General features: G+C 34.2%; 1 protein-coding gene across 1 annotated transcript in view; it reads left to right on the plus strand.

Moving 5' to 3' along the window:
* The first annotated feature begins 1,576 nt into the window (after nt 1–1,576).
* Nucleotides 1,577–17,481, plus strand: part of LOC145328511 (uncharacterized) — a 39,018-nt gene continuing 23,113 nt past the window's right edge. Inside the window, exons 1-18 of the mRNA XM_080172221.1 lie at nt 1,577–1,710; nt 2,369–2,460; nt 3,564–3,660; nt 3,929–4,014; nt 5,585–5,657; nt 9,508–9,640; nt 9,902–10,044; nt 10,472–10,787; nt 11,131–11,303; nt 11,591–11,680; nt 12,314–12,416; nt 12,794–12,940; nt 13,543–13,629; nt 13,759–13,875; nt 14,376–14,473; nt 15,110–15,223; nt 15,721–15,860; nt 16,783–16,915. Of these exons, the coding sequence (XP_080028347.1) occupies nt 1,687–1,710; nt 2,369–2,460; nt 3,564–3,660; nt 3,929–4,014; nt 5,585–5,657; nt 9,508–9,640; nt 9,902–10,044; nt 10,472–10,787; nt 11,131–11,303; nt 11,591–11,680; nt 12,314–12,416; nt 12,794–12,940; nt 13,543–13,629; nt 13,759–13,875; nt 14,376–14,473; nt 15,110–15,223; nt 15,721–15,860; nt 16,783–16,915 (2,166 nt within the window). The 5' untranslated portion in view covers nt 1,577–1,686. The remainder of the gene's footprint in view (nt 1,711–2,368; nt 2,461–3,563; nt 3,661–3,928; nt 4,015–5,584; nt 5,658–9,507; nt 9,641–9,901; nt 10,045–10,471; nt 10,788–11,130; nt 11,304–11,590; nt 11,681–12,313; nt 12,417–12,793; nt 12,941–13,542; nt 13,630–13,758; nt 13,876–14,375; nt 14,474–15,109; nt 15,224–15,720; nt 15,861–16,782; nt 16,916–17,481) is intronic.

Below are 17,481 nucleotides of genomic sequence, written 5' to 3' on the forward strand. Positions count from 1 at the left end.
TTCCCCATATTTTATATACTTACCCCATATGTAATATTTTATCCCTATAACTCATAGTTTATTACCACCAAGCTTTGTTTTATACATTGAAAATTACAGGGACCAAAATTTAAGATGGGGTACAAATCACATGATGCCGGGGGGGGGGGGGTTTATTTTGACAGATGGCGGGGGGGGGGGGGGTTTATTTTTTCACATGGGGTAGAATCTCACTCCTCAACTGGGATGGTGCCTAACCGTTTTAAATATTGAGATCAAAAAAATTTTGAAAAAATATTTTCCACAAACTTTTTCGGCAACTCTGTCAGAAAATTTCTCAAAGTGAAAGAGAGAGAGCACAAATATGTTATGTATGTGTGTGCGTGCGTGTGTGTGTGTGTGTGTGTGTGCCTTGTAATGTTAGAAAGCTACGTGTGCGTGTGTGTGTGTGTGTGAGTGTGTGTCATATGTATCGAATAAAAGAAAAAGGAACAGGGATCACAATGTCGTGTTTTTTACACGACTTTTGCCTAAAAGTCGTGTATTTCACTTTGGTTGCGTGTAAAAATTATTGAGTCGTGACACGACCTTTTTTTGGCCTAAAAGTCGTGTAATTTCTAAAAATGTCGTGTATTTCTCAAATTTTGAAGAATGTCCCAAGAAAATTCTCTTTGAACCCAAATCTGAAAAATGAAGTGCACATTTTTTATTGTTTGGTGTTATATTTCACCATAGGGGGTATTTTTAAACGTCATCCAGCTATTCCCTAAATTTATCTCTTTTGTGACTTATTAAATGGAACACATAGATCCAAATATTTAAAAAATTCCTTCTATGAAATCACAGCAGATTTTTGGGCAAGAATCGATATTAAAGCTTAATCTGAATGTTACTTATTTTGACTTAAAAATCGGAATGCAAGTAAAAATTTCCCCCTTTACCCCCCCCCCCTTTTTACTTTCCCCCTTCCCCCTTTTTTCTACCCCTCCCTTCCCCTTTTAAAAAGTCGTGTAAAGTCGTGTATTTTTGCTATGAAAGTAGGGTAAAAAATTTTTTTGACTTGAGATCCCTGAAAAGGAAATAGTTTGTATCATATACTTAGGCTAAAGTTACGCCAATTGTTTTTTTTTATAGTTTTTTTACTTCAAAATGTACTTTTAGTGACTTGAAAACAATGTATTTGTGAAATTGTGACTCATGAGTGATTTATTTCAAAAGTATCAGGTTTTTTTTTATATATACAATTAACATTACAAGCGAAGGATATCACTAAATATTTAACCACTGAACCAATATATGGTTATATATATATTAACCGTGAAGAATTTTATTAAAGGTTCAAAAAAGATTTGTAACTAGTTATGGGGAGGGTACCTCTGCCCTTTCAAGAGAAATATAGAAAATCCCTGTATTATTTTTTTTCTCTTTTAAACTGCAATTGAAGTTGTATTTTTGACCCTCCCCCCCCCCCCCCCCCCCTTCTTATCCGGCCCAAGTGCCCTCTAGAGGCCTTTTGGGACATAACCCCTAGTTAATTACAAAGATGCTAATTAAATATTATGAAATATGTTTAATTTATATTGTACTTTAAAAATCAAGTTTCAGATGTTAATTACTAAAAATGAAATGAAACCTTAAAAAATCGCTAATTATTGTTTTATAGGTATTATTGTTAATTGGTGAAAAAAACTTAGTTTGTTTGAAGAGATGGAAAATAACAGTTTAATTCCAGTAAGTTTACTTTTTAACAAGTATAACAACATAACATCCATAAAAGAAAAGCTCTAAAACTTAAAGACAAACGAACATTACACTTTCTACGCATTCTAAGTCGTACCTAATTGTCATAGGAATCGATTGGACAATTCTAGCACGTTTTAATTAACGAAAAGAGCTAGGTAACTTTTCGCTTTAAGAAAATAAATGTTACTTAGTGCATTATATGATGGATTGGGGGTGAACTGATAAAAACCGGCCCAAGACATGATCTTAGAAATAAATCTGATTAAGGTTTCCATTTTAGGGAAGCTTAAGATGAATAAAAAGTTACTAAACTAATTCTTAAAAATATACCTAAGATTTTCGAATTTTACTGTTTTTAAACATTTTTAGATTTTTAGGTAAGTTTTTTGCTTTGATTGTATGACCGTAAAAATTTTAGTCTATAAGTTACCTATGTATTTTTGGATCATGGAAAGAAAACGAAGTAGCGGGTTTTGTCGTATTTTCACAGTAGCTTTCGATAGGTTAAATGTTAGGGTAATTGTAAATCATTGCCCCGCAGGATTAGAGCCCACTTCAGGGGCTAGAAATAGTAAAAAAGCTACAGTGAAAATACGACGAAACCCATCACTTCGTTTTCTTTCCATGATTCGTATTTTTTTTACAGGTAGCAGAGAATCTAAGCGGTCAATCACGCGCGGCTATTGAAATAGAACTTCTGCGAGCACAACAACGCGCCACGCTAGAGGCGCAACAAAGGCATTGATAACTAGAGATTATTCATGACAGTGTTTATTTAGGAATATCAATTTAAAGTAAATTTTACCCAAATTTTTCTATTGCTTATAAAATAAAAAAGAATGGACGATAGATTGATAGACGTACCTACTAAGAGATATAAGTTTTCCGGAATTTTAATGTAGGGAGTAGATTTGAAATCTGCATCAAATTTTAAGGATTTTTTTATAAAATTCGTTTTTTGTAAAATTCTTTATCTAAAAGCGAAAATACATTTTAAGTTAATTAATTTTGACCAATAGGATAGGTGGATTTTAAACTACCTGCGCTCTAATTGGTTGAATGATGTACGACATCCAATCAGAGCGCAGATTTTTTAAATTCACCAATCACAGATGCCAAAATTAATTAACTTAATTTGTATTTCCGCTTTTAGATAAAGAATTATACAAAAAACGAATTTTATAAAAAATCCTTAAAATTTGATGCAGATTTCAAATCTACTCCCTACATTACAATTCCGGAAAACTTATATCTCTTAGTACCTACCCAATAATGATGACAAAATATTCCATCTGTGGGGCAAAATTGTTAGTTAAAAAGTTTGGACATTTCATGGGTAAACCAATCAATCAGGATTGGATACACCTAAGAACCTATTCAAAGTTTTCTAGCTAACGAATGAAAATGAGAAAATGTTTATGAGACCAATAAGTTTATCAACTTCCCAACCAAAAACATATTTTGGGGGGTTTTATATTGTAATTACGATTCCTAATTCCTATGATCAATTAAATTTTTTGTGTATTTTTAATCGAAGCCCCTCCCCCCCACGCTTTAATTGGAAAAAAATAACAAATTTCTTAGTCTGTTACTTTAATGAATGTAGAATATACGTGGATATTATGACAGTCGTTAATTCAGCTTGTATTGAACTCGTTCATTGGTCAGTTCGTTAATCCAGTAGTTGGGGAGTGGATCATGGGGCAAAGGACGTGGACGTTGGAAATCGTTACTTTAGCCCTCTGAAGTTTTTACATTATTAGAGAACATGAAAATCTGGTGTAACATCCAAGTAAAAATATATCTTTTATAACTCTATAGTTATCAATGACTGATGTCAGGGCTCAACAACAGGCACAACAACAGCAAGCACAGCAACAACAAGCACAGCAACAACAACAGTTACAACAACAACTGCAAAGAAATAATACAGATGTTCAGGAATTTGTTTCATGTTTGGTTTTATTGCATAGCTATCAATTTTTGGACTGCTTTTGGAGAAACATTATTCAATATTCCTAATTATATAAAGAGAGATGTGGGTGGGTTGTGTATCTCTACCTTCCCAAAAAAAATTTCCTCTTTTAAAAAAATTACCCCAAAGAAAGAAAAAAATCTACCCTCTTTCAATTGCCCCGAAAGGCCTCTAGGACTAGGTAGGCATAGCCAATAGTTTTATCTAATAAATGAAACACATTATATTGTACAGATGTCGAGCGTTGACCCAGATATGAGTAGGCTGACCCCCCGGGCTAGCACGGAGTCATCTATAGATTTATCTGCAAATAACAGGTAAGTGTTCTATAAGTATAATTGTTCATATATCACCATTTACATGATGTTTTTTCTCTGACAACATCCATAAAAGCGGTGCTCTGAAACGTAAGACAAACTACCTGGCATAAATACTTGTAGAGTGTCAGAACTGAATACCTAAGTAGAATGTAAATGTATAAGGCTAAACAAAATTGCCAGTAAAGGGGGGGGGGGGGGGCGAAAGTGACACTTTTTGAAACCAAAACTAAAAGTCAAAGGAACTCAACTAAAAAAAGAGTTACAGGTCTGACATTTTGCATGGCAGTTGCTTTATAGGGGTACAATATGGAACTGTGAAGAAACGGCGTCGCAACTGCCGAAAACCGCCGAGAAAAGGCAAAAATAAATTCGGCGGGAAACGGCGGTTTTTGGCGGTTGCGCCGCCGTTTCTTCACAGTTCCATATTTTACCCCTATAAAGCAACTGCCATGCAAAATCTCAGACCTGTAACTCTTTTTTTAGTTGAGTTCATTTGTTGACTTTTAGTTTTGGTTTCAAAAAGTGTCACTTTCGCCCCCCCCCCCTTTATTGCAAAACTGCCTTAATAAAGGATTCTGTTAATAAGGGCATACATACATTTTTAGGACTTAATTATAGAGATGTTTCGCTTATAACATTGTACCTTGTTATAATAGGAATCAGTATTATAAAATCAGATGAACAAGAAAATTTTTTCACATAAAAATTGTTGTTAAAATGATTAAGAATCAACATGTTTTAAAAGAACGCACAGACATTCTGATTATTTAATTTTAATTTGTCCTTGGAGTGTAAACCAGAGAGTTAGTACAGATAAGGAGGACTCTGACCAAGATAATGATGCTCATAATCATATTTGTACTGGGAGTGTAAACCAGAGAGTTAGTACAGATATGGAGGACTCTGACCAAGATAATGATGCTCATAATCATATTTATACTAGGAGTGTAAACCAGAGAGTTAGTACAGATATGGAGGACTCTGACCAAGATAATGATGCTCATAATCATATTTGTACTGGGAGTGTAAACCAGAGAGTTAGTACAGATATGGAGGACCCTGACCAAGATAATGATGCTCATTATCATATTTTTCCTAGAAGTGTAAACCAGAGAGTTAGTACAGATATGGAGGACTCTGACCAAGATAATGATGCTCATAATCATATTTGTCATAGGGGTGTAAACCAGAGAGTTAGTACAGATATGGAGGACTCTGACCAAGATAATGATGCTCATAATCATATTTGTACTAGGAGTGTAAACCAGAGAGTTAGTACGGATATGGAGGACTCTGACCAAGATAATGATGCTCATAATCATATTTGTCCTAGGAGTGTAAACCAGAGAGTTAGTACAGATATGGAGGACTCTGACCAAGATAATGATGCTCATAATCATATTTGTACTAGGAGTGTAAACCAGAGAGTTAGTACAGATATGGAGGACTCTGACCAAGATAATGATGCTCATAATCATATTTGTCCTAGGAGTGTAAACCAGAGAGTTAGTACAGATATGGAGGACTCTGACCAAGATAATGATGCTCATAATCATATTTGTACTAGGAGTGTAAACCAGAGAGTTAGTACAGATATGGAAGACTCTGACCAAGATAATGATGCTCATAATCAATCTCAGGTTAGTTTGATTTTCACAAATAGTTGCTTATGTATTAAACCAAAAGAAATTAGAATATATTTTGAAAAAAAATCTATTTTTGGCTGTTTTACTTTTTAAGTTATTAAGATTGAATGACTAAGACCACCTGTAAATGGGCTAGAAAGGTGGGTTTAAAAAAAAGTTTTAAAGCTTTACGATTGGATGTGGCTAAATTTGCTAGGTAACAAAAGAACTATTTTTAGATCAAATTTTTGTAATATTGAATATTAATGGATTAAGCCAACCATTACATACATTGCGTCAATTTCATTCAAGCGAGCTGATCTCATTATAAACATGGTCATTCATTTGAATATATCCAGGGTGGCCACAATGTACGGATGTACGGAAATGTACGGAAATGTACGGATTTTTAAAAAAGTGCTAAAAAAATGTACGGATTGTACGGATTTTTCATTTTGGTGTACGGAATTTCCGAGCATGGTGTTATAATTAGTGTATTATCTTTAAAAATTAAGTAAAATGTATCATTTTTTGGGATCATGAAAAGAAAACGAAGTTTCCGGTTTCGTCGTTTTTTTCACAGTAGTCTTTCTCCTATTTCTAGCCCCTGTCGGGGGCTCTAGCCCTGCGGGGCATATTTTCTAACCCTGCGGGGCAATCATTGACATTTAATTAACCTAACCTAACCTAAAATAACCCTTCAAAAGCTGCTGTGAAAAAATACGATGAAACCGGCAACTTCGTTTTCTTTCCATGATCCATTTTTTGTTCTGTATCATTATAATATTTGTAAGTTACATTTAGATTTCACGGGAACCAGTTTGGACAAGAATGGTGTACCAGAAGTTTAATTATTCAAACTATTCAAGATTTGTCTTCAAAGTTTCTATTCAAGGGGGGGGGGAAGTTCTGACACTTTTGCGTAAACAGTGATTATAGGCTTTGTCTTTGGAGTGAGAGGATAGGTTATTTGACAAAAAAGTTTCCTTTTGGGATGTAGTTTTCCTATTTTTAAAAAAAAATTGGATTCGGCCGCCAGGTTCCGGTACTCCAGGCCTCCAGGTGGATTCTGGACAAGTAAAAAAAAATTTCAAGTAAGAACAAAACTTATTTAACAAAAGTAGCTTCTTTATAGATGGTATTAACTAATTTGAAGAAAATTTTGAAATCGGGCTCCAGGTTCAGGTACTGCAGGCCTCCAGGTGGATCCTGGACAGGTAAAAATTGAAAATTTTTACTTTAAAAGTTAAAACAAAACTTATTTAACAAAAGTAGCTTCTTTATAGATGGTATTGACTAATTTAAAAAAAATTTTGAAATCGGGCTCCAGGTTCAGATGCTGCAGGCCTCCAGGTAGATCCTGGACAGGTAAAAATTGAATTTTTTTACTTTAAAAGTTAGAACAAAACTTATTTAACAAAAGTGGCTTCTTTATGGATGGTAGGAACTAATTTGAAGAAAATTTTGAAATCGGGCTCCAGGTCAAGGTACTGCAGGCCTCCAGATGGATCCTGGACAGGTAAAAACTGACATTTTTTTCTATTAAAGTTAGAACAAAACTTATTTAACAAAAGTTGATACTTTATGGATGGTATTAACTAATTTAAAGAAAATTTATAAATTGGGCTCTAGGTTCAGGTACTGCAGGCATCCAGGAAGATCCTGGACGGGTAAAAATTGAAAATTTTTACTTTAAAAAATAAAAGTTATAACAAAACTTATTAAACAAAAGTAGCTTCTTTATAAATGGTATTATCTAATTTAAAGAAAATTTTAAAATCGGGCTCCAGGTTCAGGTTCTGCAGGCCTCCAGGTAAATCCAGGACAGGTAAAAATTGAATTTTTTACTTTAAAAGTTAGAACAAAACTTATTTAACAAAAGTGGCTTCTTTATGGATGGTAGGAACTAATTTGAAGAAAATTTTGAAATCGGGCTCCAGGTCAAGGTACTGCAGGCCTCCAGATGGATCCTGGACAGGTAAAAACTGACATTTTTTCTATTAAAGTTAGAACAAAACTTATTTAACAAAAGTTGATACTTTATGGATGGTATTAACTAATTTAAAGAAAATTTTTAAATTGGGCTCTAGGTTCAGGTACTGCAGGCATCCAGGAAGATCCTGGACGGGTAAAAATTAAAAATTTTTACTTTAAAAAATAAAAGTTATAACAAAACTTATTAAACAAAAGTAGCTTCTTTATAAATGGTATTATCTAATTTAAAGAAAATTTTAAAATCGGGCTCCAGGTTCAGGTTCTGCAGGCCTCAAGGTAAATCCAGGACAGGTAAAAATTGAATTTTTTACTTTAAAAGTTAGAACAAAACTTATTTAACAAAAGTGGTTTCTTTATAGATGGTATTAACTAATTTGAAGAAAATTTTAAAATCGGGCCCCAGGTCAAGGTACTGGTAGGATCAAGGAACAGGTAAAAACGGAAATTATTTACTATTTAAGTTAGGAAAAAATTTATTTAACAAAAGTTGTTACTTTTTAGCTAGTATTACCTAATTTGAAGAAAAAGACGAAATCAAGTTTTGTTCTAACTTTATTAGGAAAAAATTTTCAATTTTTATCTGTCCAGGATCCACCTGGAGGCCTGCAGTACCTGAACCTGAAGCCCGATTTTAAAATTTTCTTCAAATTAGTTCCTACCATCCATAAAGTATCAACTTTTGTTAAATAAGTTTTGTTCTAACTTTTAAACTAAAAAATTTCAATTTTTACCTGTCCATGATCTACCTGGAGGCCTGTAGTACCTAAACCTGGAGCCCAACTTCAAAATTTGCTTTAAATTAGTTAATACCATCCATAAAGTATCAACTTTTGTTAAATAAGTTTTGTTCTAACTTTTAAAGTAAAAAATTCAATTTTTACCTGTCCAGGATCCACCTGGAGGCCTGCAGTTCCTGAACCTGGAGCCCAATTTCAAAATTTTCTTTAAATTAGTTAATACCATCTATGAAGTATCAATTTTTGGTTAATAAGTTTTGTTCTAACTCTAATAGAAAAATTTTTCAGTTTTTACCTGTCTGGGATCCACCTGGAGACCTGCAGTACCTGGACCTGGAGCCCTATTTTAAAATTTTCTCCAAATTTGTTCCTACCATCCATAAAGAAACAACTTTTGTTAAATAAGTTTTGTTCTGGAGGCCTGCAGTACCTGAACCTGGAGCCCGATTTCAAAATTTTCTTCAAATTAGTTAATACTATCTATAAAGAAGCTACTTTAGTTAAATAAGTTTTGTTCTAACTTTTTAAGTAAAAAATTTCAATTTTTACCTGTCTAGGATCTACCTGTAGGCCTGCAGTACCTGAACCTGGAGCCCAATTTCAAAATTTTCTTTAGATTAGTTAATACCATCCATAAAGTATCAACTTTTGTTAAATAAGTTTTGTTCTAACTTTAATAGAAAAATTGATCTTGATCAGTACCTAGTATGAAACCAATTTTACTAAATAATATATTTACTACATAGTAGAAAAATGTACGGAAATGTACGGAAATGTACGGAAAAATGTACGGATTTTTTTTTTAGCATGCACGGAAATATACGGATTTTTTTTAAAAACCTTGTGGCCACCCTGTATATCATTTGAGTTACTAGCGCATGCGTCCATAGCCTGAAGGTAGGTCATTAAATAGCCTAAAACTATCTCTAGAGATAGATTTCAAATTGATATAGTCTAGAATCATCTCGGGACCTTTTGTGAATTTTCTCTTTAATGGAGAACCCAATTGCTTCTGTTGTTAACGTCATCTCAACGGTCAACCAAAATTTTTGTTTATATGTTTATAATAGGAAAACTACCTATCTTTGTGCTTCGCTTCTAAGGCTTGTTTTATTTCTTGTTAATTATTTTAGGAGGAAATCCCTGGAGGTGACCAGGAGGATGGTAAATCTGGGAAGCTGACCCTGTCCATCCTGCTGGCGGAAAACCTTATTGAACCTGGAGATGGTGTCCTTTCCATTGATTATCTAGGACAGTCTTTTAAAGGTAAACATTTAACAATAAACTTATTCTATTTAGGATTAAATCTATAATGAGATGATTTTAATCATTTGCTTCGCCCTTAGCCCTTATAGGAGAGCGGGGGATGTCAGAAATATAGCCTAAAACAACCAAATACATTAGGAAGCATCTTAGAAGAGTACAACCAATTTGGACTAGCATTTTCCGAGATATTAAGCTTCATACAAAAAGACCTTAATACCTACCTAAAACTTAGGAACTGTTACCATGGCTTGTCTTTTTTAGGTGATCTACTGCCCATCGGTCAGATTAGGTCTGTCGGCTCAGGAATGATCTTCAGCAACCCAAGTGCTTGGGCTATCCACTGTAAGAAAAGTGTGAACCCAAACAAGAGATCTGGCTGCGGATGGGGCAGTATCAAATACAAGGTATAATCATTATATACAAGAAACAGGATATCTGTCTCTCTCTCCCTAACTTTAGATCGCGCTAACTGCTGGACCGATTTGGTTCTCCTTTATAGTTAAGCCACTAAAAAATTCATTCCCTAACAAAAAAATAATTTTATTTTTTTCTATTTCAATTAAAATGGAAATTATAGGGACGGTTCCTTTAAGTGTCCGCAGATGAACCTCTTAGGGCGTAGCCGCTAGTTCAAAAATACCACGTTTAGATTATTACATTCTATTCTACCTATTAAGGTTTTAAAATATCAATTTAATACCTAGTCTTAATTCTTAAAAAAAATATCTGTATTTTAATTTCTTAATAAATTGATTACCTAGGTAGGTAGGTATTTCAAAAGGGCATTTAACATTGCTGCAACTTTATATAAACTTTTTAAATTTATTGCAGGGCAAAAAGATGGACTTTTACAAATCCTTATGGTTAAAACGCAAAGCTCAGCGTGAGGCAGAAAACGCCAAAAACGAGGCGGCACATGCACTGACCGCCTTATCGGCGGCTTTCACATCATCTCCAAAACTCGTCCCAACAGCCCCGCCTTCCGGCAGTGTTTCGCCGGTAGTTGGCGGCGTGTTGACGCCAAATTCGCCGGCAACTGCTGTGGTGAGCAACCCCTTGGCTCTGTTGGCCACCACCTTACCCATGATTGTGTCACCAGTACCTATTCAGCAGGTCACTGGTTCCGCATCTGCACCCTCGGTTTCAGGTAATATTGACTTAATACCAGGCATCTAAATAGATAAGACAATGGCCGATAAATTAGGATACATAGTATAAAAATTTGTCCCTTACTTAATAAGTTAATACCCAATCAAAATTAAGTTTATGGACATCTATAAAAGTTGATCTAGTTATACCTATACATACTTTTATTTGATAGAACATCAATTTTTTTATATTTAGAAACAATAAACACATATCTTGGTATTCTATTTGGTTTATAGGTTCAGTAGTTAGCGAGATCCCATTGGACTGACAGACAAACAAACAAATATTGATCTACTTTGTATTTTAGCCAACACACCTATAAAATTAACTTTTTATTGTAGGTATGCCCGACCTTGAATTATTACACCAGACGCCACTCTTAACAGTTCCTGCTCCCAACCTGACCGCCCCCTCCCTGGCGGCCATGACCAGCTCTCTGCAGGCAATGAATGCCGCCAGCTCCATGGTGGCCCTTTCTGCCAGCTCACTGGCGGTGGCCGCGGCTGAAGCACAGGTATTCTATTTTCTGGTTATGGGACAGGGATTTGGCACTGTTGAATAAAATTCATTTGACATCAACTTTTCTACCAGTACAAATTATATAACTACCTACTGGTCCTTATATAATTTTAATAATAATCTTTAAAATTTTTAACCAATTACAGTATACACTGATACAGTTGTAAACGAAAAAAGATCTATATACTTTATTTAAATTATGTAATCATCATTTTAAATGATCAAAAATACGTATCACATATAAACCTGTAATTCATAGTATTATCATATTATGTTTTTTAGGGTAAAACAGTATTGAAACATAACCAAATGCTGCGTGGCCTCCAGGAGCCAAAGGATCATTACGTTGAGCTGGAATCTTTTATGATGGAGGTAAAATATTTTATATGAAGCATTCTTACAATAAAGGGAATACTTTAATTAGCTAAACTTAGTATAAAGAACTATTGGCTTCGCCCCTAGCCTTTAGGGGCTTTGCCCCAAAAGGTAATTAAAAAAAAATTAAGCACCCCTACTAAGGTAACCCCACTACTTTCTGTTAAAAAAAAAAATTTAGTACTGTTACAAAGGTGTCCCCACTACTTTCTATTAAAAAAAAATGGGGTGAATTTTTTGGTTTTTTGGGGGGTTGGGGGTGTCCCATCCCCCAAGAAAATAGTCTAAAACCACCATAGGACCAGTAGGTATATACCCTGAAGAGTTGAATCCAATCGGTTCAGTGGTTACCGAGATCTTAAGGGACAGACAGATGGACAGACATCAAGCTACTTTGTATTATAGATAACGACAAATAAGTATGTATCATTACGAAGAGAGAGTAAAAATTGGACTGAAAGTTTTATTGTTTCTCAAAGTTTTATAAACATGATAGGTATCTGATGGTTGGCTTTAAAACTTTGATTCCTTTTATTGGGGATTTTTTACCTTAATTTTTCGTCAATTGTCTTTCTAATTATGATTTCTGGTATAGTATTAATCTACACTACATTTATTTTAATGATTTAGGGAAAAATGCAACCATTCACAGTATCAGTGTCCACCAGTGCTATTCTGGTCCTGGATCTACATTCTCATCTGGCTAAGAAGGATGTCTGTGGATACTTAGCAGGTATGGGACGGGCCTTTTATTAATTTAAGGCAAATTTGAAAAAAAATAAACATGGATTGTCCTCTTTTCATTCCTAAACGTTCTTTAAAATTTTTTTAAATATTAGGTAATGGTGAAAAATTTCTTTTGTAAAGATAACAAAAAAATGCTAATATTAAAAGTTGGTTTTTGGGAATGTGTGTGAGGGATAGATCAAGATAAATATGTAAAGTGTCTTCAGAGTTTACACTTGGCTTTGATAGAAGGAGTGGGTGGGGGGCTTCTTAGATAACTCTTTGAATTATTTCTGTGGACCCAATTCAATGGTTATTGGTTAGGGATTACTTAGTAATCTGTAATTAACATTTGCATTTGACATTCAAATTTTATTTATTAAGGGTATTGGGACACCAACTCTCACAACCTGGCCATCACTGCGTCCTTCCCAGTGTTGCTGGAACCAAACATGTCCGGCACTGAAGAAGCACAGAGAGTTGAGTCAGACATCTACACAAAGTTGTACAGCAATCATTTATCCTTGATAGGTAACTAATTTTATCCTTATACTAAAGTAACAGGATGTCTGTGTGTCTGTCTGTGTGTCTGTGTGTACCGAAGGATCTCGCTAACCGCTGAACCGATCGGGTTCTCCTTAACAGGGTAGCTTCTCATAAGTCCCGGGAAGGTTTTTAACTATTTTGGGGGAGGGTACCACCACCCTCCCAAGAGAAATGACAAAAAAATCGAAATTTTAAAACACGTTTAGGAGACTTCAACGTCAAATGAAGAGGTATCGTACAAAAAAAATTAAAGTAGAGACTTTATCAAACAAAAACATTTAAAGTGCCACTAGAGGCCTCTAGGGGCGTAGCCGCTAGTTTTTAATAAAGTAATTAGGAGGAAGGGAGGGGATAATTGACTGTAAATTATACTTGTAGTTCCCAAAGTTTTATAAACACACTTCAGTCATTGGCTTAAAAACTTTGGTTACTTTTGGTAGGTACCTTATAATTTTGTACGCAACAGGTCGTGTTATTAATTAAGTGACTGGGCAATATTTTCATTTATAAGTATTTTATCCCTAGACTAGGTAGCTATTAAATGTGTATTAGAATTTCTGTATTTACTTTATTATTATTGTTTTCAGGATGGTATCATTCCAGTCCGAAGGGACCCTCAATTCCAACTGTAAAAGACTGTTTCGACCAACTTGACTTCCAGATTAAATTGTTAGGTATGTTTTTACTTTTTATTTAAAATAATCTTATGAATTAGCTTGATACACGACTAATGAAATAAATCGATTGACTTAATATGGGGCCAGCAAACTGGATGTACAAAAGTTATTTTTTTATTGTTACAGGGAATGGAAACGACACGTACACTCCCTGCATTGGGTTGATCTGCTCCCCATACGAGGCCTCCGGCTCCAAGTCTCTGGATTCCAGTATTGTCCTCTACTGGATGTATCCCCCTTCAGGTAACGAGTCCGCTAGTTGGCGAGAAGCTTATAGGTTCCTACTGCCGCTATGTCAGATTTGTTTGAATGATATAAAGAGATGTTGGGATTTTTATAATTTTTAATTCAAATAATAAAAAAATAAAATAAAGTTCCTTTTTTGCTTTATGTTTGGTTTGGTTAGTTAAAGTGGAACATCCGCCCCCCCCCCCCCCCCCTCTCTAAGAATTTTCATCTTTTGGTTACGGTTTCTTTCCTTTTTTTTTATCATGAAACGTAGTATCTAAGGTTTTTTGCTTTTCCGTTAAGATTTCGCTATCCACTGAACCGATTGGAATCTCCATTTTAGGGAAGCATGATATAGGTCCATGTATTATTTAGTATTTTCTGCCCCTCCCCCCCTTTAATTATAGTGTCCCTATATGTTAGAAGTGCCGCCGATAGTTTATTATTATAGTTAAACCTAATTTTACTGAAAACTTTGAATTCATGAGATAATAAACTTGTTATTTGTATTTAAGAAACTAACGCCTCTGATTATGGGAAGCCAATGAGGATGTCCTACTCTGCAATTGCGGATCCATGTTTGTCCTCCGAGTGCATGGAACAAATAGATAAGGTAAATTTGCTTCAAAAATCATCCTTTCTGTAGGTTTAAATAATTGGTTGAAAAGTTTAGACACTGCACTGCTAGGAATTTGAACTAACTGATCAGAATTTAATAAAAGCAAAATTTTTAACCTACTTAAAAATTTTTGGTACCAGTATAATTTACATTTTAATGTCCTTCCCCCCCCCCCCCTTGGGTATTCAGCATAAACAATGACATTATGTCATTGACCACAAGTAGCGCAGTTAACAATAGCGTAGATAAAAGATAACACTAAATTGTTATTAAAAAAAAGAGAGGAAATAGGTAAAAATTAAGATATAACAGATTTAACTCACTAGAATTTAAGATAGTAAATTAAATTGCGAAACATAGTAATCTTAATTACTTTTTCGCTCAGACATATGTGCTGACATACAACAATTTGCAGATTAGCTGCGCTTCTATAAATTCTGTATCTTTAAATAGCAGCGGAGCCTTATATATAACTAGGATTTATTTAGATCACTTAGTTCTGAAGTTTTACCGAAAAAAGGTTTTAATTAGGTTAGGTACTTAATCTAAATAATGTGATCTTGATAATGTACTTATGGGTACATGCAAATGAGTTTTTTCCTTCAAAAATCCAACGTTACTTTATTTAAGGTTTTGGCCTTCTACAAAGACAAGGACACCATGGTTGACTTGAAGTCACAATATAATGCTGACCTAAGATTTGTCGACAAGATTGGTAAAAGTCTGGCCTCCAAATTTCCTCAGGTGACTAATTTTATACCTTAATATTTAATTTCTATCCAAGACGTACAAGGGTAGGGGTAAAGGGGTGTTAGCCCATCTCAAACGTTGAAACCCTTCATTTTATCCCCTCAAAATAAATAAAATACATTAGATTACCCCCATCAAACCTTATAAACCACTAATTTGACCCTCCTCAAAATAAAATGCTTGGATGTCCCTCTTCTCCTTCTAGCATCTGTGGAGGTATAACTGTAAAATAAATTGTATAAACCATCCCAAGATGTAAGGATAAACAAAAAATCCTTTTACTTTTCCAAAGAATTTCAAAGTTTTTTTAGTTTATTTAGGTTCAGGTTAGTTTAGTTTATATTGGTTACTTAGAAACCCCGCAGTGTATAGGCCCTGCAGGGTTAGCTTTGTTATTTTCAATTTATTTTAAAAGTAAGGAAATGGGGATTATCCTTTCTCAACCTGCTACTTGTGGGAAAGCACAGTATTATCTAACTATGATTTTGTAGGATCAAGACAACCAGCTGTGGCAGTACATAAAATGTCAGCTGATTGGTAAGGATGACCGGCCTGAGCCTCACTCTGACCTCAACAACTCATCATTATCTCATTCTCAAAATATGGCAAAATCTTCCAGTGGTGCTTCAAGGTATTTATTTTTCCGTAAGGCTCCGAAACCGATTAATATCCACTGGATTAGAACCGGTTCTAAGCGATACTGAAGAATCAAGCATCGTATCGTATTAGAACCAGTTTCCTACGAATATAAATATATATACCTAATCATAGTTACTCCTTGCCTTCGTCAGCTTGAGACTAACAAAACTTAATCTTATATTTGTACATTTTATATCCGTCGGAAGCTGTTTGTAATACGATGCGATAAATAACTATTAATTTCTTGTGTAGATTGAAAGGATTACTAATCATATACTTGATCATAAGACACTTTGTCCCTCTCCGTGGCAAAAATGGCAATTTTTGGAGAAATGATATTTTTTAGATTGTATGCTATTGCTTTTGCAGTTAGTTTAAATTTTTTTGTGAAGATTCCAAAAACAAATTAGCGTTCGTTTGTTTGGCTGTTCTTGTTAATTTGTAAGTTTATTGAACATTTCTGAAATTCTTGGCGTTACTTGTTCAACTTTTAAACGTGGATGTTAATTTTTTATTTACTGTGGGTATTTTTCACAATTTTATCATGTAAGACGACATGCTAGTTTATTTCATTTAGAAAAAGAAGTGCTGCCCAATTTTTATTTCATATAAAAATGTAATTATACTTGGATATTATGACAGGAGAAAAAATGTAGTCAATTTATTTTCCTCATAAGGACAGTTCGTTCATCCAGTAGGAGGGGCGGGGATGGGGTACAGGGTGGTTGTGGGGATCGTTATTTTAGCCAGCTAAAAGTTTCACTTTATATCATAGAGTAAATAATAATCTGGTTTAACGTGCAAATAAGATTAAATTCATTCATATAAAGATACAGTAACATTACATAGGTACAAGATCAGATGTTTTCAGTTTAAAATAATAAATCTGTATGTAATCTTTATTTATTTAATAGGTTGCCTTGCGGACTGGCCAATGGCGTTGCGGCAGGTAGCCGCCATCCGCAATCAATCAATCACTCACAATCAATCAATCATATGAACCAAGAAGAGGAGGAAATAGATGATGACGAAGAAAGTGCGCTAAAGGTAACTTTTTTTGTGGAGATTCCCATGACCAATTTTCCTCCAGTTTGTTGGTTGGTTGTTAATACCAATATATAAGATAGGCGTTTGAATTTTGTTATTGAGATACGTTGACCATCTACTTTATAACTCACTTTGTCAGTCAGAAAGTTCGTAATGCTACGCTAGAGTATCTTTCTCAGCGGCTGAATAAAATGATCTAGTTTAAAAATTTCATTTTCAACCGTTTGTACATTTTTTTATACCTATTTTTTCTCTGCTGAAATACCTTTGCACGCTGTTTTTTTGCGCTATTTATTGAGATTATTACCTATATCAAATAATAATTTAAGAATTTTAAAAATTTCTTCATCTTTTAATGTTTGCCTTGTAATTCCTACTTATGAATTCGAAAAAAAGACATAATATGTTAATGTTCTTGTAGAAGTTTTGCTTATTAAAGCTATAAAAAACTTCTTAAAAAATAAATATAAAGAGATATTAACGACTAGATAAACCTGTGACGTACTTACATTTGAAATTACTTAAGATATAAATCTAATTTATGCCTGTATTTATGATAATATTCA

This window comes from Acartia tonsa, chromosome 9, assembly GCF_053477335.1.
Source record: "Acartia tonsa isolate MP-2025a chromosome 9, ASM5347733v1, whole genome shotgun sequence".
Taxonomy (NCBI): domain Eukaryota; kingdom Metazoa; phylum Arthropoda; class Copepoda; order Calanoida; family Acartiidae; genus Acartia; species Acartia tonsa.